The 25,269-nt window shown below is 42.1% G+C and overlaps 1 protein-coding gene across 1 annotated transcript in view; it reads left to right on the top strand.

The window, feature by feature from the left end:
- Nucleotides 1-929: 929 nt before the first annotated feature.
- The window catches only part of MUSK (muscle associated receptor tyrosine kinase), a gene marked incomplete at its 5' end in the record, with an annotated part of 52,544 nt that continues 28,204 nt past the window's right edge, over nt 930-25,269 (top strand). The window contains 8 exons of the mRNA XM_081318902.1: nt 930-1,008; nt 3,793-3,919; nt 4,341-4,492; nt 14,017-14,144; nt 14,516-14,657; nt 17,552-17,676; nt 23,525-23,684; nt 24,681-24,687. Of these exons, the coding sequence (XP_081175028.1) occupies nt 930-1,008; nt 3,793-3,919; nt 4,341-4,492; nt 14,017-14,144; nt 14,516-14,657; nt 17,552-17,676; nt 23,525-23,684; nt 24,681-24,687 (920 nt within the window). The remainder of the gene's footprint in view (nt 1,009-3,792; nt 3,920-4,340; nt 4,493-14,016; nt 14,145-14,515; nt 14,658-17,551; nt 17,677-23,524; nt 23,685-24,680; nt 24,688-25,269) is intronic.

Here is a 25,269-nt window from a genome sequence, read left to right as displayed (position 1 = left end):
ACTATCCAGAGAATGCTGTAAAGTGTTGTGGGGTGGTACATAAGCCTAAATGCTAATGCTAAATGCTGTTGCTTTCTTTAGAAACCTCTTCAACTGCTCCCTCCTTCTTTAAAATTGTGACATCTGTAGGGCTCCACCTTTACTAGATTTTAGGAAAGTGATTAAAACCTGCCTTTTCCATCAGTACCTGGTGATAGGTATGTTGTGAAGTAGTCCCACTATGAATGCAGGACATAGATGTTTGTTTATGCTATAGATATTTTGTTTATTGTTCCTGGCACAGAATTATGGATTATTGATTGTTATGTGTATGGTATATTTAATTTTATAGAACAGGATATGTAACCTTCTTAAGGTTGGTTATATGTGGGAGCATCATAAAAGCCCAGCAAAACAATGAAATAAACCTATGAACTTTGAGTTTAAGGTATTGTGATAGTTTCGGACGAGAGATACATCAAGTTGTATAACTTCACAAACATCCAGGAGAAAATGGACCTTTGCTTTGGTCCAGCAAGAGAGGGAGGCTTTAAAAAGGTAAGAAGATCTCCAGATGAATGCACTCTTACACGATGCAAAAGCTGACCATTTTTTTTATTGGCCTGAGACCAAGCTATTATTTTAGAAAGGCATTGAGGCATTGTGTACTCCCCACTGTTTGTTCAAAAGGCATTCCAAGGGGATTTGTGCTCTCTTGTTTCGTGAGCCTCCACATTGTTGATGCTGACTGACGTTGAAGCACAGCAGCTGGCCATGTCCATCACTGCCGCCAAGTCGGAGGATTCTTGCTTATACTTAGAACCCATGAGTCAGTGTCTGAGCAGAACTTTGCAACAAACCAGGCTTTAAAACTAAGCAACCAAGAAGAAAAATGCCTGTCTTTGGCTAAAGGGGACAAATACTCTTCCTCAACCGTCTCTGGGTAAATCATGAAAGATTGGCTCAACATTCCTCTTATACAGATCTTCACCCTGGCAGCCTTCAGCTTGACAGAGAAGCTCCCCAAAGGTAGGTGTAAATAACAGGTCATCTCTTTGCTTTGCCACTGGTTATATATATATTATTTTGGACCCTGTAGCAGCCCAGGCTGTGGGATAAATGTATAAGCTCCTGGGATTCTTATCGATAAGCTCATTTTGACTGTGAGTGCATCTGTAATTGCCTTTGGAGAATCACCATGGAGCAAGAGGAACTGAAGAACTGAGCTTGTCTTGTTTGTACATGCCGTATCCTTGCTAATGAGCAAGGAATTTCCCTGTGTAGGTTTTTCTGTTTATAGTATGTATCAAAAACAGTTTTCCAAATATAAATAGCCAGCAATGTTGAATGTTTATTTGGGAATAAATCCACTTGACACAGTTGGGACTTCTAAGTAAATATGCATAGATACAGAGATGCTTGAGGAATGTGAGTGAGGCAGATGTTTGTACGAAGTGACATAGTATAGATCTCCTTGATTAATGTTCAGATTAGAATTTTGAAGGTAGCTCTCTGCATTGTTGCTTGCAAGGAAGGCCCATTAAGGTCATGTTGCTGGTGATTACAGCCAGCTAATTAAAGCAAGCTCCTCTACAGATCAACTAAACTGGAAGCCTTGCGGGAATTTATTCGCCAATAAATTGGTATCCAGATTGCAGTTGAAATGATCAGTTGGCGTCTCCCTTTCTTAAAAACTTTGGTGCTTTTTTTCAACACTCAACCTACATCACAAATTGTATCTGGCCAATAAGTATGTCCAGAAATGTTTGTTGTAAGGAAAAAGAAGCAAATTGAAATTCCTTTTATGGATTTTTTTTTAAAAAAGAACTTAAATACAGAATATGATGGAGCATATTTAATAACAGAATAATAGAGTCGGAAAGGACTTTGGAGTTCTTCTAGTCCGGAGTCCCCAATCCCCAGTCGGTGGACCAGCACCGGTCCACAGAATGGCAGGAACTGGGTTGTGCGAACAAGTGAAGCCCCATCCGTGGGATGCAGGCAACACGGGAAACCACGTCCCCTCCAGTCCGTGGAAAAACCTCTCTCCATGGAACCAGTCCTAGTGCCCAAAAGATTGGCGGCCTCTGTTCTAGTCTCTGCTCAAGCAGGAAACCTGGCCTATAACATTTGCAGGACAAAATGATAATAACTCAGAAATATATACTTCTTCTCTATTGTATGTAAGGACTTAGATAAAAAAGACATTCCCATTGTCTTTATATAGATTTAACAGTCACAGGTACAAAGATTGATTACAGCAATAGCAGCGATTAAATGATGAATTCCATCTTATTTCAATGTTCATTTGTAAGAGATTTAAGGAGGCTGAAATATGAGCAATGATTAAGTACCCAGTGCTAAATTCTTTGTTTGCTCTGCCTTCTGTCAAACCGCTTTCCCTCTCATACAATAGAAATTTAGGAATCTTGTATATATGTTTGCTCTATAGTTTGAAACTTGAAATTTTGACTTACTCTGGACCAGAAAGGAAAATCTTCAGATCAGACCAGAGTGGCTTTCACTACTGTGAGCTGCAATCTCATGAGAGTATTTACAAAGGAAGAGGGAGACGAGAATAGTAGCATTTTGCAATATTGTGAATTTTGGGGGATTCCTTTCTCTACTCATAACATGCCCATTGGTATGTGTCAAAATGAATGCCAAATGCCAGGAACAACAGTATCTTTTAAAATTGTGTGTAGTATGTCATTTTCCACCGAGAGCAAAAGAATTTATAAATTTTTTAGATATCTATCAAACAAAATTGTGTGATACAAAAACATTTCCATGTATTTTTAAGGCTCCACTGGCCCACCGGCCTAACCAGAGTTACATTTATCTCTGCTAATGTAATACGTAATATATACAAGCTTCCAGTGATAAAGAAATTGGGTATGTGCAGTAGAATTAAAGTTCCATGCTTATATAAATATTGAAGAAAGTTAAAAGGCATTTCTTGTATCTTTTCAGACAGTTTATGTTAAGGGAGGTGATCATTACTTTGCTTGGCATTATCACATTTTTTTGGCTGTGTCAGACTACATAGATAGCCTCCACTCGGATCCATAGTTGGTCATTGTAACAGAGCAAACTATGATTTTTATCATCTGTCATGAAGCCAAATTACACTGAAGTGTGACTCAGTGATTCATCCTGATCTCAATCTTTGCTCTTAGAAAAATGGTGTTCCTGAGAAGCAATCATTTGTTCAGAATTCTATTTACTTACATAATTCGTATCCTGCCTTCCAAGCAATAAAGAGTTCAAAATGGCTTTAATTTTTTTTTAAAAAATAAATAAATAACAGAAATAGTTACCACCTTTAAAATAGGCTTTGAAACCATTGGAGAAATCAATTCAAATCGAAAAGGCATAGCTACAAAGAGGATCTGGATTCCTTTCCCAGAAGAGAAAGAACTGTGAAAGAGGGTGATCCACACTTTTCATATCTGGGGAACCACACAGAAGGCCTGCCTTTCATATCTGCAGGACCTGGTCTCAGAAAATGATGGCATCTTTGAAAAGCCTTTTAATATCCAGAGATTACAATGATCTGAAATAGATTGTGCTTATTAAGACGCTTGGAATACTCAGAAATACTATACAAAGTTGAGAATCTTTGCCATGCTTCAGAATGAAAGAATAAGATAATGCATGGATAAATGCATTTATCTGAATAGCTTTGCTCTATATCTTGACCATTTTCCAGTCAAGTGGAATCGGTTTTGGATTTGTAAAAAATTGCTTGGTCAAGTTGCAGGATCTGATGTGAAATTTATTTACTTTCTTATGCTGTCTTTTTGGCCACAGCACCAATCATCCCTACTCCTCTTGAGACAGTGGATGCACTGGTTGAAGAGGCAGCCACCTTTGTGTGTGTCGTAAAGTCTTTTCCCCAGGCAGAGATTACCTGGACACGCAATAACATTCCTATCAGGTATGAATTCAATGTACAAAAGACCACAGGCTGTGAGTATTCCCCCCCCAAAAGAAATACAATATTGGTCTCTACCATATGATTACATCCCATCTTATTTCTGTTCACCAGTGTAGCATTCTATAAAGCCAATTCATGCATTATTTTTATAGGTGTATGATAAATATAAAACATACAATGGTATTTGGGAATGACATGGGAAGACAGGAGGAACAGCTGCAGACTAGACAATAGTCAGATAAGAAGCTTAGCTTGCAGAAATAATGTGGGCATGGCAAACATCTCAGAAGGGCCCCACCTTCTAAGACCAGTTATTTGGACTGTAAAGGCCGGGCTGGGTTGGCGGGGGGAGGGAGAAATATATATTCAAACTTGCAATTTTAAATAAACTCTACCTTGATGAATCTTAATATGTTCTCAGGTTTTTTGATACTAGATATGCCATACGAGAAAATGGGCAACTCCTAACTATTTTGAGTGTGGAAGACAGTGATGATGGGATATATTGTTGTACCGCAAACAATGGTGTAGGAATAGAAGCAGAAAGCTGTGGAGCATTACAAGTGAAAATGAGTAAGTATACCTATCCTTTTACTGAATTAAAAGTCACTTTGAGTTCAAGTGAGCTAAAAATACAAGGCAATATTTTACTTGAGCATTAATATTTTTATTTTGAATGAGTTTAAATTTAAGCAATGTACAAGCAAAGGAATCAATTATCTATACATATAACCTAATATCAACAGTAAAATGATACTGTCATGGATCCACCCCAGGCCTATCTCCCAGGTTCAGAGGAAGAGGATAAGTTTAAGTCGGTGGATGACCATCAGGTATACTACTGCAGGCAAGAATCCCTCAGAAGAAATGGAATAGCCTTCATAGTCAATAAAAGAGTAGGAAAAGCAATAATGGGATACAATCCTCAAAATAACAGAATGATCTCAGTTCGAATCCAAGGCAAACCATTCAATATCACAGTAGTCCAAGTCTATGCTCCAACCACTGGTGCTGAAGAGGATGAAATTGACCGGTTCTATGAAGCCCTACAGCACCTTATAGAACTAACACCAAAAAATGATGTCCTTATCATCATGGGGGATTGGAATGCTAAAGTAGGAAGCCAAAAGATAACCGGAATAACAGGCAAGTATGGCCTTGGAGTACAAAATGAAGCAGGGCACAGGCTGACAGAATTTTGTCAAGAGAATACGATGGTCATAGCAAACACTCTTTTCCAATAACGCAAGAGAGGCTCTACACATGGACATCACCAGACAGTCAACACAGAAATCAGATTGACTATGTGCTCTGCAGCCAAAGATGGAGAAGCTCTATACAGTCAGTAAAAACAAGACCAGGAGCTGACTGTGGCTCAGACCATGAGCTTCTCGTTGCAAAATTTAGGCTTAAACTGAAGAAAGTATAGGGAAAAGCACTAGGCCACTGAGGTATGAAATAAATCATATCCCTGATGAATATACAGTAGAGGTGACAAACAGTTTTAAGGAATTAGATCTGATAGACAGAGTGCCTGAAGAACTATGGATGGAGGTTCGCAACATTGTACAACAGGTAGCAACCAAAACCATCCCAAAGAAAGAGAAATGCAAGAAAGCAAAATGGCTGTCTGAGGAAGCTTTGCAAATAGCTGAGGAAAGGAGGGAAGCGAAAGGCAAGGGAGAAAAAGAAAGATACGCCCAATTGAATGCAGAATTCCACAGAATAGCTAGAAGAGATAAGAATGCCTTCTTAAATGAACAGTGCAAAGAAATAGAAAAAAACAATAGAATAGTGAGGACCAGAGATCTCTTCAAGAAAATTGGAGAGATGAAAGGAACGTTTCATGCAAAAATGGGCATGATAAAGGACCAAAATGGCAGGGACCTAACAAAGGAAGAAGAGATTAAGAAGAGGTGGCAAAATTACACAGAAGAAGTATACAAGAATGAGCTTAACTTCCCTGATAACCACGATGAGGTGATCACTGACCTCGAGCCAAACATCCTAGAATGTGAAGTGAAGCGGGCCTTAGGAAAGCTGAGCAACAACAAAGCTAGTGGAGGTGACAGTATTCCAGCTGAGCTATTCAAAATCTTAAAAGACGATGCAGTAAAAGTGCTACACTCAATTTGCCAGCAAATTTGGAAAACTCAACAGTGGAAAAGATCAGTTTACATTCCAATTGCAAAGAAAGGCAGTGCCAAAGAAGGTTCAAACTATCGCACTATTGCACTCATTTCACATGCTAGTAAAGTTATGCTTAAAATCCTACAAGGTAGACCCCAGCAGTATGTGGATCGAGAACTACCAGAAGTACCGGCAGGATTTCGAAGAGGCAGAGGAACTAGAGATCAAATTGCCAACATACGCTGGATCATGGAGAAAGCTAGGGAGTTCCAGAAAAACATCTAAGTCTGCTTCATTGACTATGCTAAAGCCTTTGATTGTGTGGATCATAACAAACTGTGGCAAGTTCTTAAAGAGATGGGAGTACCAGGCCGTTTTATTTGTCTCTTGAGAAACCTATATGCGAGTCAAGAAGCAACAGTGAGAATTGGACACGGAACCACTGATTGGTTCAAAATTGGGAAAGGAGTCTGGCAAGGCTGTATACTGTCGCCCTGCCTGTTTAACTTATATGCAGAGCACATCATAAGAAAGGCAGGGGTAGATGAATCAAAAGTTAGAATTAAGATTGCCAGGAGAAATATCAACAACCTAAGGTATGCAGATGATACCACTCTAATGACAGTGAAGAAGAACTAAAGAGCCTCTTGTTGCAGGTGAAGAAGGAGAGTGCAAATGTTGGCTTGAGACTTAACATTAAGAAAACGAAGATCATGGCATCCGGCCCTCTCAATTCCTGGCAAATAGATGGGGAAGAAATGGAGGTAGTGACAGATTTTATTTTCCTGGGCTCCAAGATCACCACAGATGGGGACTCTAGCCAAGAAATTAAAAGACACTTGCTCCTGGGGAGGAAAGCCATGACAAATCTAGTCACCACACTGAAAAGCAGAGACATCACCCTGCCAACAAAAGTACATATAGTCAAGGCTATGGTCTTCCCAGTTGCAATGTATGGCTGTGAAAGTTGGACCATAAGAAAGGCTGAGCCCCAAAGAATTGAGGCCTTTGAACTATGGTGCTGGAGAAGACTCCTGCGAGTCCCTTGGACTGCAAGGCAATCAAACCGGTCAGTCCTAGAGGAGATCAACCCTGACTGCTCTTTAGAAGACCAGATCCTGAAGTTGAAACTCAAATACTTTGACCACCTAATGAGAAGGAAGGACTCACTGGAGAAGAGTCTAATGCTGCTGTTGTGACTCAGGGCCAGCCTGTGGGTCCGGCAGCCGGCTCAGATGTCTCGGATGACTCAGATGAGGGGGAGGGGGAGGGTGTGGAAGACGAACTGGCTGATGACGGCTTGGAGGCTTCGCAGAGCCCTCAGCCGGGGCCCTCTTCTCAGCTGCGTGAGCCCGATAGTGCGGAGGATGATGACCCACAGCTGGCCCTGTTCAAGGACGCCCGACGCAGGAGGCAGTCGAGCAGGACCAAGCAGAGAAAGGCTGTGGGACTCCTCGGGAGGAGGCACAGGGAGACCACGCCCTGAACTCTAAATAAAAGGAGTGTTTGGGGAAGGGCTGGTTGCTGAAAGCAACCCTTCCGTTTGAGGATTCAAGTTCCAGTGTTTTTGTTTCTTGTTTGTGTAATAAATCTTGGCAGACGCTTTGCAGCCTCAGACGCTCTCCAGTCTCTACTGTTTGAACAGGGGTTTGCCTTATTGCAAGGCCGGTAGCAGGCTGGTTCAGAACAGTTTGCTTTCAGCCTCCCACCCCTTACTACTATGATGGAGCAGCTACGTGCCGAGAATGCTCAGCTCACCCAGCAACTCACTTTGCTGGCAGCTCAGGTGGCTCAACTGCAAGCTCAGGTACATGCTGCACCCCCACCCAGGAGGAAATGTCAGATAGCAATGCCGGATAAATTTGCTGGCAATCCAGAACTGTTTCCTGCCTTCCTGGGACAATGCCAGCTTTTTATCAGCGTGAGAGCAGCTGATTTCCCCACTGACCGGGATAAGGTGGGATTCGTGTTAAGCCTTCTGTCGGGGGATGCAGCTCGTTGGGGCACGCCTCTGCTGGCACAACCTAGCCCTTTGTTGGATAACTTTGGGGGGTTTTGTGACCACATGCGCCTAATGTACGAGGACCCAATTAAGGCGCAGACTGCCACCCGACGCCTGAAAGCTCTGAGGCAGGGTCAGCGCCCCCTACAGGCCTATATCAGCGATTTCCGGCTGCTTAGCCAGGATTCCGCCTGGAATGAGGCTGCGCTCGTGGATGCCTTCCAGGATGGATTGTCGGAGGAGATGTTGGATGAGCTGGCCCGCGTGGACATTCCCTCAGACCTGAATGGGCTGATCCATCTTTGTCTGCGGATCGATGCCCGGCTGCAGCAGCGAAAGAGTCGCCGTGCCACCCCACAGACCCCTGCCGCCCCTGTTGTGCGTGAGCCCCCAGTCCAGAGGGAGGAGCCAATGGAGCTGGGTGCCGCCAGGTCCCGTCTATCGGTGACGGAAATGGACAGACGACGATCGGGGGGGTTGTGTTTTTACTGTGGGGACCCTGGACATTTGGCTGCTTCTTGTCCAAAGAAGCGTCAGCGGGCATCAGTGACCAAGCCTGCCCCGAGAAAGTCTCCTACTTTGCTGTCGGGAAACGGCCCGAGCCCGATCTAGACGGTGTGATAGATCGGGCGACCCACAACGACCACGCCGAGCGACGCCGTTCCGACGGTGCCTGTGAACCTCCACGGCATTTGATTTTGGAGGCACGTCTGATCCTTCCTGGCAAGCCAGAGGGGATTCCGGTCCATGCCTTAATTGACTCTGGGGCTACCACTAACTTTATGGACTCGGCCTTTGTGGCCAAATGGGCTGTTCCCCAGTGTTCGGTGGATCCGCCCATGCTAGTGGAGACTATCGATGGTCGAGTGCTCCTGTCCGGGCCTATTACGGCCGCCACGCAACCAGTGTGTATGGCCATCAGTTCCCATGTGGAGGCCATCCAGTTCTACATCACTTCGGATCTGCACTTCCCCGTGGTCTTGGGACTGGCGTGGCTCCGGGCGCATGATCCACAGATCTATTGGTCTCAGAACTTGGTCACCTTCCCAAGTTTGCAGTGCGTGGACCACACCCGCCATATCTGTGCCGGCCAGGTGGAGGGTTCCTCAGGGGTTTCCTTGCCTCCCGAACTGTCCGACTTTGCTGATGTGTTCAGCGAGTCAGAGGCGGACCAATTACCCCCGCACAGGCCCTACGACTGCTCCATTGATCTAGTCCCTGATGCGCCTCTCCCAGTGGGGCGTTTGTACTCCATGTCGGAGCCCGAGTTGGCTGCATTGCGGGACTTCCTGACAAAGAATTTGGCTCGCGGTTTCATCCGGCCCTCGTCCTCGCCAGTGTCTGCGCCCGTGCTCTTCGTCAAAAAGAAGTCGGGCGAGTTACGGCTTTGCTGTGACTACCGGAAACTCAACGCCATCACGGTGCGCAACCGTTACCCGCTGCCCCTCATCCCCGAGCTCTTGGACCGACTCCGGGAGGCTAAGATCTTCACGAAACTGGACCTGCGTGGAGCTTACAACCTCGTCAGGGTTCGGCCGGGTGATGAGTGGAAGACGGCGTTTGGTACTCGCTATGGACATTTCGAGTACACGGTGATGCCGTTTGGCCTGACCAACGCTCCCGCGGTGTTTCAGCATTTTATGAACGACATCTTTCGGGATCTGTTGGACCAGTTTGTCGTAATCTACCTGGACGACATCCTGATTTACTCCCCGTCGCGTGAAGTGCATCATCAGCATCTCCGTCAGGTCCTGCAGCGCCTCCGGGAACATCGGCTGTTTGCCAAGTTGGAGAAGTGCCAGTTCTACCAGGTGACCATCGATTTCCTGGGTCACCGCATTTCCCCTGAGGGCATCGCCATGGAGCCGAGTAAAGTTGAGTCGTTGCAGAGTTGGCAACCCCCGCGTCGCGTGAAGGATGTTCAGCGACTTCTTGGATTTGCCAACTACTATCGAACATTCATCCCTGGCTTTGCTGCCTTGACAGCCCCCCTCACCCGGCTCCTGCAGAAGAAGACTCGGTTCCAGTGGAACGCACCCGAACAACAGGCGTTCCAGGCTTTGAAGGACGCCTTCATGAAGGAGCCCATCTTGAAGCATCCTGACCCGCAACGGCCGTTTGTCGTGGAGGCGGACGCCTCCGACATCGCCATTGGGGCCGTGTTACTCCAGGCAACGACGCCCAGCGGTACCCTTTTCCCTTGCGCGTATCACTCTCGGAAATTGAACCCCTCGGAGCGCAACTATACCATCTGGGAGAAGGAGCTGCTGGCCATCAAGGCGGCGTTCGAGGCTTGGAGGCATCATCTGGAGGGGGCGCGGCATCAAATCGAGGTCCGGACGGACCACAAGAATCTGGAAAGCCTGCAGACCGCTCGGAATTTGAACCAACGCCAGATCCGGTGGTCCCTTTTCTTTGCGAGGTTTGACTTCCGGGTGCGGTACATACCAAGCGGGCACAATCAGAGAGCGGATGCTCTGTCCAGGAAGCCCGAATACACCCGAGCGGAAGACAAGCTTCCGCCCAGGACAGTGATCCCCGTCGAGTCTTTTGCTGCGGTGCGGGAGCCGGTTGATTTACGGGCTCGGATCCGGGAGGCGCAGCAGCAGGAGGCGTGGCTGGCTCAGCGGAAGGAAGAGGTGGGGCCAGATTCGCCTTGGTCGGTCACGGATGGACTTTTGTATTATCGTGACCGGCTCTATGTTCCGGGAGGGCCACTCAGGGGACTCGTCCTCAGCCAGTGATAACCCGGCTGCGGGGCATTTTGGCCTGTTCAAGACTCTGAACCTGGTCTCCCGTACCTTCTGGTGGCCCCGAGTCCGACATGATGTCCAGTCTTATGTCACCTCCTGCATCCCATGCAGGCAGGCCAAGTCAGCGACAGGGGCCCCGCCTGGTTTACTGCAGCCTTTGCCAACACCCAAGAGACCCTGGGGGGCTGTGTCCATGGACTTTTTGACGGATCTACCCCCATCCTCCGGCTTCACGACAGTGTTTGTGGTGGTGGACATGCTGACCAAGATGGCGCACTTCATCCCCTGTCGTGGCTTACCGTCAGCTCGCGCCACTAGTCGCATGTTCATCCAACAGGTGTTTCGGCTGCACGGCCTCCCCGATAGAGTCGTCTCCGATAGGGGGGCCCAGTTTACAGCCCGCTTCTGGCAGGAGTTGATGCGTGCGTTGGACATTAAGGTTTGCCTCTCGTCCGCGCATCATCCTCAAACTGACGGGGGTACCGAGAAGGTCATCGGTATCTTAGAGCAGTATCTGCGCTGCTACGTCAACCTGCAGCAGGACAATTGGGTGGACTATTTGGCCATAGCCGAGTTTGCTTTTAACAACTCGCAGCACACCTCCACGCAGATGACACCGTTCTTGGCCAATGTGGGTTATCACCCCCGGTTTTTCCCCCTTTCTCCCGTGGACTCACCGGAGCCGGCAGCGAACGACTTCATGGCAGAGTTACAGGCGATCCATCGGTTGGTGCGACGGCAGCTGGAGAAGGCCAAGGCCGACTACAAGAGGTTCGCCGATCGGTCGAGACGGGATACGCCTCCACTATCGGTGGGGGATCGGGTCTGGCTGTCCACCAGGAACCTACCATCCACACGGCCGGCGAGGAAGCTGGACCACCGTTACCTTGGACCGTTCCCAGTCGAGGCTGTCATCAATCCGGTCGCCTATCGTTTAACTCTGCCACGTTCCCTGCGCGTGCATCCCGTCTTCCATCGGTCTTTGTTGGTCCCCGAACAACCGGCTTGTCCACTTCGCCAAGCGGAACCTCCCCCATCAGGACCTCGTGATGGAGGCAGCACCCCCGAGTACGAGGTCGCCAGCATCAGGGATTCCCGTTGGCTGAAAGGTCGCTTCCAGTACCTGATCGAGTGGAAAGGGTACGGGCCGGAGGACTTCACATGGGAAGACGCGACCGCCGTTCATGCCCCTGCGTTGGTGACTGCTTTTCACGAACAATTCCCATCCCGACCGCATCCGGATCGGCAGCCCCGGGGGAAGGGCCCTGCGGTGCGGGATAGTGTTGTGACTCAGGGCCAGCCTGTGGGTCCGGCAGCCGGCTCAGATGTCTCGGATGACTCAGATGAGGGGGAGGGGGAGGGTGTGGAAGACGAACTGGCTGATGACGGCTTGGAGGCTTCGCAGAGCCCTCAGCCGGGGCCCTCTTCTCAGCTGCGTGAGCCCGATAGTGCGGAGGATGATGACCCACAGCTGGCCCTGTTCAAGGACGCCCGACGCAGGAGGCAGTCGAGCAGGACCAAGCAGAGAAAGGCTGTGGGACTCCTCGGGAGGAGGCACAGGGAGACCACGCCCTGAACTCTAAATAAAAGGAGTGTTTGGGGAAGGGCTGGTTGCTGAAAGCAACCCTTCCGTTTGAGGATTCAAGTTCCAGTGTTTTTGTTTCTTGTTTGTGTAATAAATCTTGGCAGACGCTTTGCAGCCTCAGACGCTCTCCAGTCTCTACTGTTTGAACAGGGGTTTGCCTTATTGCAAGGCCGGTAGCAGGCTGGTTCACAACAGCTGCAAAGGTTGAGGGCAAGAGAAGAAGGGGACGACAGAGAGTGAGGTGGCTGGATGGAGTCACTGAAACAGTAGGCGTGAGCTTAAATGGACTCCAGAAGATGGTAGAAGACAGGACGAATGTTGTCCATGGGGTCACAATGGGTCGGACATGACTTCGCAACTAAGAACAACAATCACACAGTTGTTAAGCAGATCACAGCATCATTGAGTAAACCCAGTTTTCCTAATGGCCTTTTTTGCTGAAAATCGTAATCACAAAACCTGATCGTATGAATGCAGGACACTACATCCGATCTTAAATGTGAGCTATTTGCCAACCCCCAAATTGCAATCACATGACCACAGGGGTGGTATGGCAGTATTAAATGCCAGTACAGGTTGCAAGTCACTTTTTCCTAGGCCATTGTAACTTTGAACTACTGTCAAACAAACAAACAAACAGTTGTAAATAGAAGACTACAGTACTTGTTATAAAGCAATTTATCTAATTTATCTAATCCTAACTCTACTGAATTTCAGTTGGTATGAGGTACCGGCTACTCGTGAAGTTTTCCCAGCTTCATAAAGATCCTAAAAAAAGAGGAAGAAGAATTACATATAAATCTCACGAGATCAGATTCCAAGCATAGCTCAATGAAGGCATTGATGCCATAGAGTAGGAGGAGCTAGATGGGAGAAATGTAAGGTGGCAGTTCTGAAACAAAGAAAAACTAGCAGATCCTGATGGCGCGATTGCTCTGAGCACAGAGAAATATGAATTCTAATCATGTTTTTCAATACATGGCCCAGAAGATCAATATTAGCAGTTTAAATTGCTTCTGAAGTTTTAGGCAATGTAAAAATTGGCTTCAGAGCAAGATTTAAACACCCTTGTTAAAATTTTAGAAAGAAAAATATCAAGTTTTATTTTGCTGTTCTACCAGCATGCTTTTATTTGTGAAATCAGCACTAGCTTAAGCTTTTTGAACAGTGGCACTATTAATGTTTCTCCCTCACCAGCCCATAAGTTGCAATCTTAGCTAACGTTTCCTGAATTTCCACGATTCCCCTACAGCTGCATATATTTTCCTCAAACATGGAGATAGTGTGACTTCCCTGCTTCTACTGTATACTCCTTTGAGAAGACTTCCCTCCGTCTCTTTATAGGTGCTTGGAAGATAGCTTTTCCATTGCTTTCTTAGAAGAGAGTATGAATGTTGATGACAAAAATGGACCCATCACCTTGTAATAATATAATGTGAGTTTAGCACAAGGGTGTCCAAACTTGGCAACTTTAAAACTTGTGGACTTCAACATGCTGGCTGGGGAATTCTGGGAGTTGAAGTCTACAAGTCTTAAAATTGCTAAGGCTGGACACCCCTGTGCTAAAAATATGCTTTTAGCATATTTGACTCTAGACTCCATTTCATTTTGATCTTTAAAATTGTAGAACCGAAAATAACCCGTCCAGCTTCAAATCTGAAAATCATTGAAGGATTAAAGGCTGTGTTTCCATGCACTACAATGGGAAATCCCAAGCCTTCAGTTTCCTGGATCAAAGGAGAAAATGTGATAAAGGTGAGTACTGTATGAATTTAATTGCTGCAACCTGCATCTTTTTGCAGAACTGGTCAGAGGAAAATTATTGCATTAGTTATTTCATAGGGAGGATGAGTGATTGAGGTACTGGACCAGAAACCTAGAGTCTGTGAACTCTAGTCCAACCTTAGATGTGAAAACTGAGTGGGTGACTTTGATCCAGTTATTGCCTGTCAGTCCAAATCATTTTACAAGGTGGCTGTTGTGAGGAAACTAGGAAGGACCATTATGTAAGCTGCCTCAAATTATATAAATGAAATAGGAATATAAATCAAATGAATAAATATATCCAGATGGGTCATAAGATATATTTTATCTCATTTCACTTGAAGCTTTATATTTTGTGGCAGGAAAATTCTCGGATTGCTATTCTTGAATCTGGCAGTTTAAGGATTCATAATGTGCAGAAAGAAGATGGTGGACATTATCGCTGTGTGGCGAAGAATAGTCTCGGGACGGCCTACTCTAAGCCTGTAATTCTGGAAGTGGAAGGTGAGTGATCCATTTGGTCATGTGATCACTCAGATACAGAATCTGCATTCATCTGATATCAGTACTGCAAATATATTTTTGCGAAGCATTCAGGACAAAAATGGAAGTCTTTGAAACCCAGGGATCAGCTTTGAATGTATGAGTGAATAGAAACTAACAAGCAAATCTAATCAATGAGATTAATCTAATCAATCTAACGGCCTTCTTACCAAAGGTTCGTTCATCTATCTGCAAGGAATTCATGTTGATGGCCAATTCTGAACAAATATACTTCTGGAAGAAATACATTTGGGAATTTATCTTATAACATTGCTTCCCATGGGATAATATTTATGGCTTTTCCAAGAATATTTGCGTATGTGTATGTGTGTGTGGTAATATATTTGGATAAATGTGATAAAATGACAGGACTGATATCAGCTCTTGGGTTGTTCTAGTTCTGCTTCCAGGAAAACTTAGCTTTGTCTTTCTTAACTGGATGACTTCCAGAGATGTTGGATTTTAACTCCGGAAGTCTCAGCCAGCATGCCCATCAATCATGCTGCAAGGAAGTTTTAGTCCATCATATCAGAAAGTCTTTAGCTCAGCAAAGGATGGCTTAAATCTTCCAACCAGCTATATTAATAATGTACCTCACGGATGACTTATCCACAATACAAATGGGTGTCACTAGCAGCATTGTGTACAGTACATTGGTATATATTGTATGGAACCATGCAATCTAAAACATAGTACAGAACCTCACAGTCTGAAGATTTAGATATAACTGAGAAAAGCACAAGAAGAAGCATAGTACGACAACAACTGTGCTATTTAGGCATAAACTGTAAGTTGCCTGGAGTTGCCTCTGCAAGATGGGTGGCACAGAAGTCTAATAAGTAAATAAAAAACTAGGTCCACACCAGCAGCTTTCAAACAAGAAGATCTGGATTCTTCTCTGCTGGGTCTGTATGGACCTTTGTACACCAAAGCCAGGTATAAAATGATGAAATGCTCTGCTTGTTTCTAGCACCCTGATAAGAGTTTACTTTGGGTGTAACTCTTGTGACTAAAAACGTATAAAATTTCCCAGTGCTCCTTCCTTTTCTATTATTTACTACCATAGACAGGATTATTGTTTTGGTTATTCCTGATGCATCCATTTATCCAGCAGAGTAAAACTAAGATCTCATTTTACTGAAAAGTACTTGCTACTACTTTTAGGCAAAATGGGTACAGCTGGAGCACCGTTCTTGGACTTTTCTATTTGTACAATCTCCTTCTGATCCGTGCTTTTTTTTTTTAACAAGCGAATTTTTGTGCACTCAGCAGTTACTGTGCAGTAATGCAGTTTCCTGTTCCCAATCCAAGTGAGACTTCAGGTCCTCTCCTGTAATATTTCCTATTTCAGATCTTTCTAGCAATACAGCCTGGAGAATTAAAGAGAAGGAAATTTATCTAAAGACCACTGCTACGTGATGAATAATAGCAACTGGGTTGAGTTTGTTTTTCTTTGCCAATAACTTTCAGGAGAGTTTTATTATAAACGTTTGTGGATTATCTTTGCTTCTTATTTATTTGAAGTCTCTGGGAAAAGCCAGTAAAAAAAACACAAAAAACTTTTAAGGCATCTTAAATTTAGTAGGGCACGCTTTTTCCTGAACTTTAGTCTATTTTATCTGATGCACAGATTCATTGGATGCACTTGAGAACTAAGCCAACAGGTAAGGCATAACTTGAATCTACACTTGAGCTCCTTAAATGCATCATATAAGATCTAGCTCTAGCATCAAAAGAGCTTCCTTACACACTTCCTAGGGAAGGTAATTTGAACAGATCTTATCCTTGCATGAACTTGCCTTTTGGAATTTGCTGCGATATATTTTTCATATGTGGAAAATGAGTCATTTAGTACAGCAGATTTATATAGACACCGGACATTAACCGTTTTAATGTTATTTATATTCCCCATTCTCACTACAGCCCCAAGTTAGGACATGCAGATCGTACTGTTTCTGCAGGTTTCTTTTGGATTCACCCATGGAAAACATACTTCATATAAACTCTTTTTAACGTTGACAAAGGAATTTTGAAAGCCTAGCATAGTTAACAGAGGAATTTTCATTTTAAAAGGAATTCAAGCAGTCTATAAGGAAGGAAGGGCAGGCTGGACCTTAAAGGTTAACTACTCAGAAAAGTGTGCAGCATATTAGCCTTTGCAAGTCAGGAACAGATAAATAAACTCTGAGAATAATACCCCAATATATCTTTTGTTGTCTTTCTTTCAAGACTAGAGGCAATTCTTCTTTTCCAGAAATATTTCCACAGATATAGCAAATGTTTCTGTTACTGGGCTCATAATTCAGTTTATGACTGGGCTTTCTGGGGTGATTGACACAAATAGTGATTAAGTATCTTTGTATAAAAAACTAAGTAATAACAAAGAAACAACAAACTAAGGGAGATGAGCAATTTAAAAATAGGAAAAATGAATGAATTCATGAATTCATGAATGCATGAATGAATAGATACACACAGACATAAATCAAAGTTATGGAAACATTTATAATTTGTACAATTCATTTGCAGAAGTGAAATTTTCAGAAGAGCATTTGGGTTTCCGTGATACCAAACATTGTTTTCTTTCTAGTGCGGGGTAGATACAATTCTCTCTATAGAGGACCAACAACGATGGGAAATACTGTACTTTTGTTTTATTTTTTAAAGAATCTAAATCCAACAGTGAACTCTTAGCCCAATGTTTGGGGTGTTTTTTGAGTTCAGAAACTTCTGGGTGCTTTGGATTGGAACCATTTTCAACTATTTTGTGAGTGTGGGAAACTGCAAGTTGGGAATATTTCACCAATAGCAGATCTCAGTTTACTAATGTGTTTGCTTTTTTTTTCTCCATTTAGTGTTTGCTCGAATTCTGAAGGCTCCTGAATCCTATAATGTCAGCTTTGGCTCTGTGGTAACTCTGCAATGTGTAGCAACAGGCATTCCAACTCCCACTATAACATGGCTTGAAAATGGAAAAGCTGTAAGTATCTCTGCAATTCCTAAATTCCGACGATTAATTCTTTAACCAAGTTCAGTTGGGCTTTGAAACAGGGTGAAACCAGCAGAGAAAGGCTGGAGGCTCTTGCAAAGCAGAGATGCACTATGGAAATGCAATTCAGTATTCTTTCTGATGTGGCCGGATTATTTGAGTTAATAGTTTGGAATCTGATTTGAGTAACAAACTTCTCGTGTGCAAACACCTCCGTTTTGTCTCCCCACTTTGCTTATTCAGTACAGCTTTCCTATATACAGTATACAGTATTTTGCATGTTGGAAAATGTGTTTAAGATAACTACAACAGCAGTCTTTGACAACAGCCCTTAACATCAGTTATTCTAGCTGCACAGCTCACTGAGGAAGATTGAGCAAATTTTGGCTGCCCTTGACTAAATTCAGTGCTGTGTGGCATATTGGATAGTATATTGTTTACATGGAAAAAGGCCAAGATTATGATATTTTGGCATCTCTAGATACGAATGAGAAGGGGTGTTTGATACTCCAAAGATCCTCTACAATCTCTAGAATTCTAGAAAGAGTTTTGGAACTTATAACTGCTTTAGAAAACACTGCTATCATAGATGCCTGGTACAAGCCGCAATGGCATCACGTGTGTCATGAGATGGCACAGCTGATATGAATTATTTGAGTCAGTTGCATGAAGTAACTGACATAAATTACACAATTTGCCTGGCAATGCCATGATGCATGCCACCTTCCTCTCCTGCCCATGGTTGCCTGTGATTGCTGTGGACTTTTGGCCAATGGATGCCTTTCTTGATGTCGCTGGGCTCTGACTTGCTCTTACTATGACTTTATTTATTTTTAGTAGGTCCTGTAAACACTACCAGTGCAATTATATATGAAGTAATGAGTTTGTTGTCTTCTATAAATATAATGTATGATTGGAGATTCAGGGCTCCAATTTCCAACTTTGCCTATGGATAGAGGTTTAGTACATACCCTCCCATTAATCGATAGGTATCCTGGCTGTTCTGACACTACATATCTCCAGTGGCTGCTTAAGGACCAAGAGGCTATGATTACAGCACAGGTGGATAGATTCTACGCAGCAACACTGGGGATTCGTCAGAAACATAAATAAGATAAATATTATTTTTAGATCTTTTTAATTTTTATTTTAAAATTAATTTTATCATATGTGTTCTTATTCATCATTAGATCATGCTCAGTGCATTTTTATATATGTATGTATGTAAGTAGCCTTCAATTGGATATTTTACTGTTTCTGGCCATACAGCTGTAATAAACAGATTTGATTTGATTTCATTTATTTGGGCACTGAAAAATTGGGAAGCTACAGGATTGTAAAGCTCTCTCTCTGTGTGTGTGTCTCTGTGTGTGAACAAAACCCAAATGCTGCACATTTTTTATCAATATATATGTTACAAATTGTTAATTTTAGCCTGCATGGGCTCTCCTATTTAAATTAAATACAATAATAACTTTTGAAGAATAATTAAGCTATCAAAAAGGGTGAAGTTTGCCCCTGGGTAAGACAGATGCTATGAATCTTATGTGTAAATATATATTATTTTTACTTCAGGTGCTCATACATGAGTGCCATTTATTACGTAGCCCAAAAGGCGCCACCTCTGTACAACTGGGCACAAGCTTGGGAAAACCCTGATGTTTGCAAACAGAAACACAATCTCACCTGCACATCTAAAATGCCAACAAAAGGTGCAGAACAAAGGACTTCCCACTTAGAATTCTGATAAGACCTGATTGTGTTCAGTATCCACAGACTTCAGTTTCTGGATAGCTTTTATATTCTGAAATGCCCATGATCTTCTAGTTTAGTTTATTTTTATTAGTGAATTTAAAACATTAACCTATGTCCACAGGAAAACGTATGAATTTCACATAATGGATGAACCAGGTCAGTCATTTGCAGTTCAGTACTGCAACTAAGTAACTTGGTTCACTCTTCCTGTGAAATTATGGTTTACTTGAACTTGGATTATTGTATAAACCACGATACTGGGATGGCTTGGCACCATATGCTAAGCCACAAGCAACCAAACCATGTTGCAGTTTTGTCTGATAAGTGAGGGCTAACTCTGAGAAAATGGCAGCCTCTTACAAAGTGTTTGCCCTAACACTGTCAAACACCTTGAATTACTCATAGAATTATTATTAGATAATTCTAATAGTTAAATAATAATCATCTTTTTCGTGGATTTCTAATGGTTCTTTGACTACGACTCATGGAATTTCTGCAAACAATCGCAAAGTGCAGCCTGACAGTCTCCAAAGTCAAACAGAAAAAACTGTCATCTTAGAAAAAAGCTAAAAATACAGTTTTTAACAAGGTGCAACCATTTTTTTTATTAGTTTCCATAAAGCAAACGGCAAGCTGCAATATCTAACTCCCTTTCAAGCTGTTTTGAAATCAGCTGTGCCAGGGATTACTTTACCTAAGGCAGACTTGATGAGAGATTGTCCATAAACTGAAACTGTTTGCAATCTTCCCTAACTTATTTCCCAACTCTATGTAATTTCAATCAGTGAACGTGGCAAAGAGAGACTTCTGAGCTGTGTGGTCCAAGCAGAATGAACTGTTCTGACTCACCCTTCAGATTCTCATATTTCGTCTAATAAAAAAGCCTTTACCCAGAGCAGAGTATCATAAACACATCAACTTTCTTCAAGTCTTAGAAGCAGCCTTGTTACTGGATTCGGAAAACCAAAACGAAATCTAAAGAGGAGAAAATAGAAAGAGTTGCAGTAAACCTATTGAGCAATGAAGCTTAATGAGGCTACATGCTGTTTTAACTGATAAAGCTTGTACCTTCGTGTAGGATCCAAGGAACCCCTATGTAACTTTCAACATAAACATATAAATATTGGAAAAAAAGGTTCAGGCGAAGACTCGAAACCTGAAGCATAATCCTGAATAGACTTTGTGTGAACCATCAGACTGTGTGGCAAGTATATGTTTATTGTGCTGTGCCAATTCAGAAAATGGAGTTAATTGAGGAACTCATGCTTGAGCTAATTGTGGCTAACCACGTTTATTTATTCTGGTTTATTTAGCTTACAGTACCTGCACAGCTACATCAGTTTTACAGGACTGGGCTATGTATATCAGCAAACCGATTAAAAAGGCATATATCTACATCTAAATAATAATAATAATAATAATAATAATAATAATAATAATAATAATAATAATAATAATAATAATAATAATAATAATAATAATAATAATATTTTTTTAAAAAAATCACAAAACTCCCCAATAAAGATAGATAGATGCACTCCCACATACTCTACAATCTACTGAAATAAAATCCTCCTTCCTTCCTTGTCTCCCTAGTATAAAAATACACATTTGCTCAGCTGTAGGTGTATGAATGGTCTCTTTGCAGAGATATCTATTAATTCCATGTGGGAAAGCAGTTTCGCTAGGGAATATTATTTAACCTGACGCATTAGCTCAGACATTACAGCACCTGGATGAACTGAAGGAAAACTGAGTTCATGCCTTGAGGAAATTACTTCTACACTCCAGTAGGAATGGTTTTGGCACTCTTAAATCCAAAAATGATTTCTGCAGGAAGATATTCAATGATTACATATTTTATGCAGAATGAAGTGAAATGTTTCAGCCAAAATGAAAAAAAGCAACTCAATCGTCTTGGGATTTAACTGACATAATAGGCATTTTTTCATGACAAACTTTTGGGTTTTTTTTGTTTTAAATTTTAGCATGTGAGGCATATTAATGTAGGAATTACAACGCTCTAATATGTAGTTAAAGGAGTGAGTGTGTGTGCAGATATTCATGCCAGTCAGAGTAAATCACTGAACAGAAGTGCTAAGTATTGGCCCTTTTACATCTCTATTCTTATTGAATCAAGTATTGGGGGAAATGACATTTTTAGGGAAAATATTTCCATATTAGTTCATTTATTACACATTCAACACCATCAAACATTTAAAGTTTAAAGCATTATGTTTAATCTTAAAAGCAACCTTACCTCTTGACCCCACTGAATCTAGAAAAAGGTACAAATTTCAGACAAATTAATTTTTTTGTAATCCTATAAGGGTTAGGACGAAGCTAAGCAACTTGTTATTCTCTCTTCAAGAATTTTAGTCCTATTATGAGATAAAGATCCCAAATAGACAACTTTTATGTTTCTTGATTTATCCCATTTCCCAAGATTCTTTGGTTTTAAGCTTTCACATTAAGGTTCAGATTCCTGACATAATTGTCTCCAGGCTTCAAAATTCAGTCCCTCCAGATTTCTTGTGAGATGGTGTTCTCATTTCAAATCCTATTAGATTTTGGTCATTATGTGCAAGATCACCAAACTCACATGAGATTTGGCAAATTTGTGAGTTGTGAGAGGGTTTTTTTTAATTGTGTCTGTGGGTGCATGTATGTGTGCTTTCAAATCACCCTTAATTCCTGGGACTATATGGAAAAGCCTATGCAGTTTTCTTGGCAATGGTTTCTCATTCCTTTCTTCCTAGAACTGAGCGACCATGACTGGCTGAGGGTCACCCAGGTGCCTTCCACGTTGAAGGTCAGATTAGGACTTCTCTCTCACTGCTTAACTACTAGATCAAATTCTCCTGGTCTATAGTAGTAGCAACAGTTTTGAGTGAGGTTGATATATTAAAAAACAATGTACAACTATTCTTTTTTCTCTGTTGATCTTGGAAAAAAGTATAAGAGCAATGGGAAACATGGAAAGTTACCAAGGTAATAGTTACGAGTAGCAGAGCTGGAAGTGACCTTGGAGGTCATCTAGTGACAGTCCAAACCATTGCTCTCACAGGAGACCTATACTATTTCCGATAGATGGCTCTCCAGTCTTCTCTCAAAAACCTTCAGTTACAACTTCAGAAGGCAAGATGTTCTCACTGTTAGGAATTTTCTCCTTAGTTCTAGGTTGCTTCTTCCCCAGGTTAGTTTCTATTGTGATTGCTCTGGATCTCCTATACATTTCCCTAAACATGGCAAGACAGAGCGGCATCAAATAATAGTTTTACAGAACCGTGACATTTAAGCTGTTTTTAAACTTGAAAGTCCAATGAGTTGGAGAGATTGAGACATAGGTTTCATAAAATAAATAAATACATAACTGTGATTCGTATCCTATCGTCAATGAGTATATATGCTTTAATTATATTGGGAGTGGGCCATTTTGCTTTAATTGCATTCATGCTGAAAGGATGCACACTGATCAGTCTCCATGAATTTACTCAAACGTAATTCTGATTGAACATACGTAGAACTGCCTTATAAATCCCCTCAGCTGTTGAAATAGTTTCTTAGTGGAACTACAGGTAGTCCTTGACTTACAACAGTTCATTTAGTGACTGTTAGCAGTTACAATAGCACTGGAAAAGTGACTCGACCATTTTTTCACATATATGACCATTGCCACATCCCCACGGTCATATGATCAAAATTCAAATGCTTGGGAACCGACTCACATTTATTGCAGTGTCCCAGGGGTCATGTGATCCCCTTTTGCGACCTTCTGACAAGCAAAGTCAATGGGGAAGCCAGATTCACTTAACATCCGTGTTACTAATTTAACAACCGCAGTGATTCACTTAACAACTTTGGCAAGAAAGGTCATGAAAGGGGTTAAATTTCAGTTAACAAGTGTCTCACTCAGCAACAAAAAATGGGGCTCAATTGTGGTCAAAAGTCGAGGATTACCTGTATTCCAAGGGATGGGGATACACAGAATGATTTGCTGTACCAGAGGAACTGCTTATTGTTCTGTCTCCAGGACTATGCAGGAGATCACATTCTCAGTTACTCATTTCTCTCTTTACTTTAGGTGTCGGCAGGATCCATAGTAGAAACGGTAGAAGACAGAATGATTGATTCACGGCTGCAGGTTTATGTCACTCGTCCAGGTTTATTCACCTGTATGGCCACCAACAAGCACAGTGAGACTTACGGCACTGCAAAATCTGCAGCAACTATTAATGTTTCAGGTATGCGTTAGAAGAAAAAAAGCTTCTCTTGAAGGATTAGATGACATTTAACTCTAGTTTAGGATTTTATTCGTGTTCAGAAACTGTGTAGAATGTGAAAGGCACACAAATGTGTGAGGCGTTAGCTTCCTTGTAATTTCCTCCAGGATAAACATAATTTTGAGAATTGATTTTGTTCCTGGCTGTTTCCCCCTATAATATATTTCAGATATTGGCACAATTTTAGCTACCTACATGCTTGCGGCCATCTTCATTACACTGTCCTAAAGACCACTTTGTAAATTCATCCAGAGGAAGGAAGCAAGGAAGGGTGATGAAGTGTTATATTAATATCCCCTAATGGCCATGCGGAAATAGTTCACTGAGCTTTTATCATCTTGAGTATAATAGTTATGTTGGTGGTATGTTGGTCTCCAAGGAAAACAGAACTCCAAAATATTCTTTATTCACCAGGACCATGTACATAACTCTTTGAGGATGGAAAATCATGATGAACTTAGTCTGATTTCTTTTTAATGTGACGCTCTCATAAAAGATGATGGAATGGAATGGTGATTTGCAGCCTTACCACACTGGGGATACTTTAATGAAATCCATTCCTCCATGCAAATCTTAACCATGTGGTAGCTTTTCATGTATGTCATACTTCAAAAAGCTTTTAAATATTTCCTCCCCATTATCGTATTTTGCTCTCTTCCAGCTTTAACCGCTAGGATAATTAATTTTCTGCATTTCTGCTCCACTGGAGCCTCATTTGTTTTTTGTGGCTATTTTATCAAATTATCCTTACATTTGTTTTGGGCTGTGTTTGCAGTGTATGGTTTCTGACAGCTACTAAAAAAAAAGGAAAATGTGATCAAGTACTTTCAAACTTATTTGTATTCATAAATATATTAATAGATTTTTTTTTTAGCACAATGCAAATTGCGCTGACAATTTCCTTGTCTCTCCCCAACTCAACTATTTCTTTCAATGAATCGTCTGCCTGTCCTGCAGAATGGAGGTAAGAAAAATCTTGGCATAATTATTATTAATACTGCGTGAGAAATGTATGTAATCAGTTGGGAAACTTTTTTTTTTGCCCAAGTTGAAAATGGGTGCTTGTCAAGAGCAGTTGTGCTCTTTTACTTTCAGTTAAGTCTATTTAAAATACAGATCACAATATTTTCTTGGTTCACTTCTTTCTATCGTTGCAAAAAGTAGCTTGTGATGGAGGATTTTGGTGTAAGTCTGAATTTAATCAAGAAACAAACCTGCAGAGTAATGAAATTTTGATAAAGCTACAGGATAAATATATATCTTATAGCATATCAGCTTGTCAAGTAACTTTAAGTTGTTTAAACATCACAATTTAACATTATGATACAAACTAATTTCTGTTTTACCTTAATTGTTATAGCAATTACCTTGCAAGTGTGCTTCAGAAATACAAATAAATGATATTGGTTAAAAAATCAACGGGCTGCTTATCAGTGGATGGGCTTATCTGTCAATATATATATGGGATATCCAATTACTTTAAAAAAGTTGAAGAAAAAACCCTCAATTAAAAACCTATTTAATTGAGGATAAGTCCATCTGCAGA

Source organism: Vipera berus (genome assembly GCF_964194415.1).
Source record: "Vipera berus genome assembly, chromosome: 2".
Lineage (NCBI taxonomy): Eukaryota > Metazoa > Chordata > Lepidosauria > Squamata > Viperidae > Vipera > Vipera berus.
Note: the sequence above shows the minus strand (reverse complement) of the source record. Positions and strands in the feature narration are given on the sequence as shown.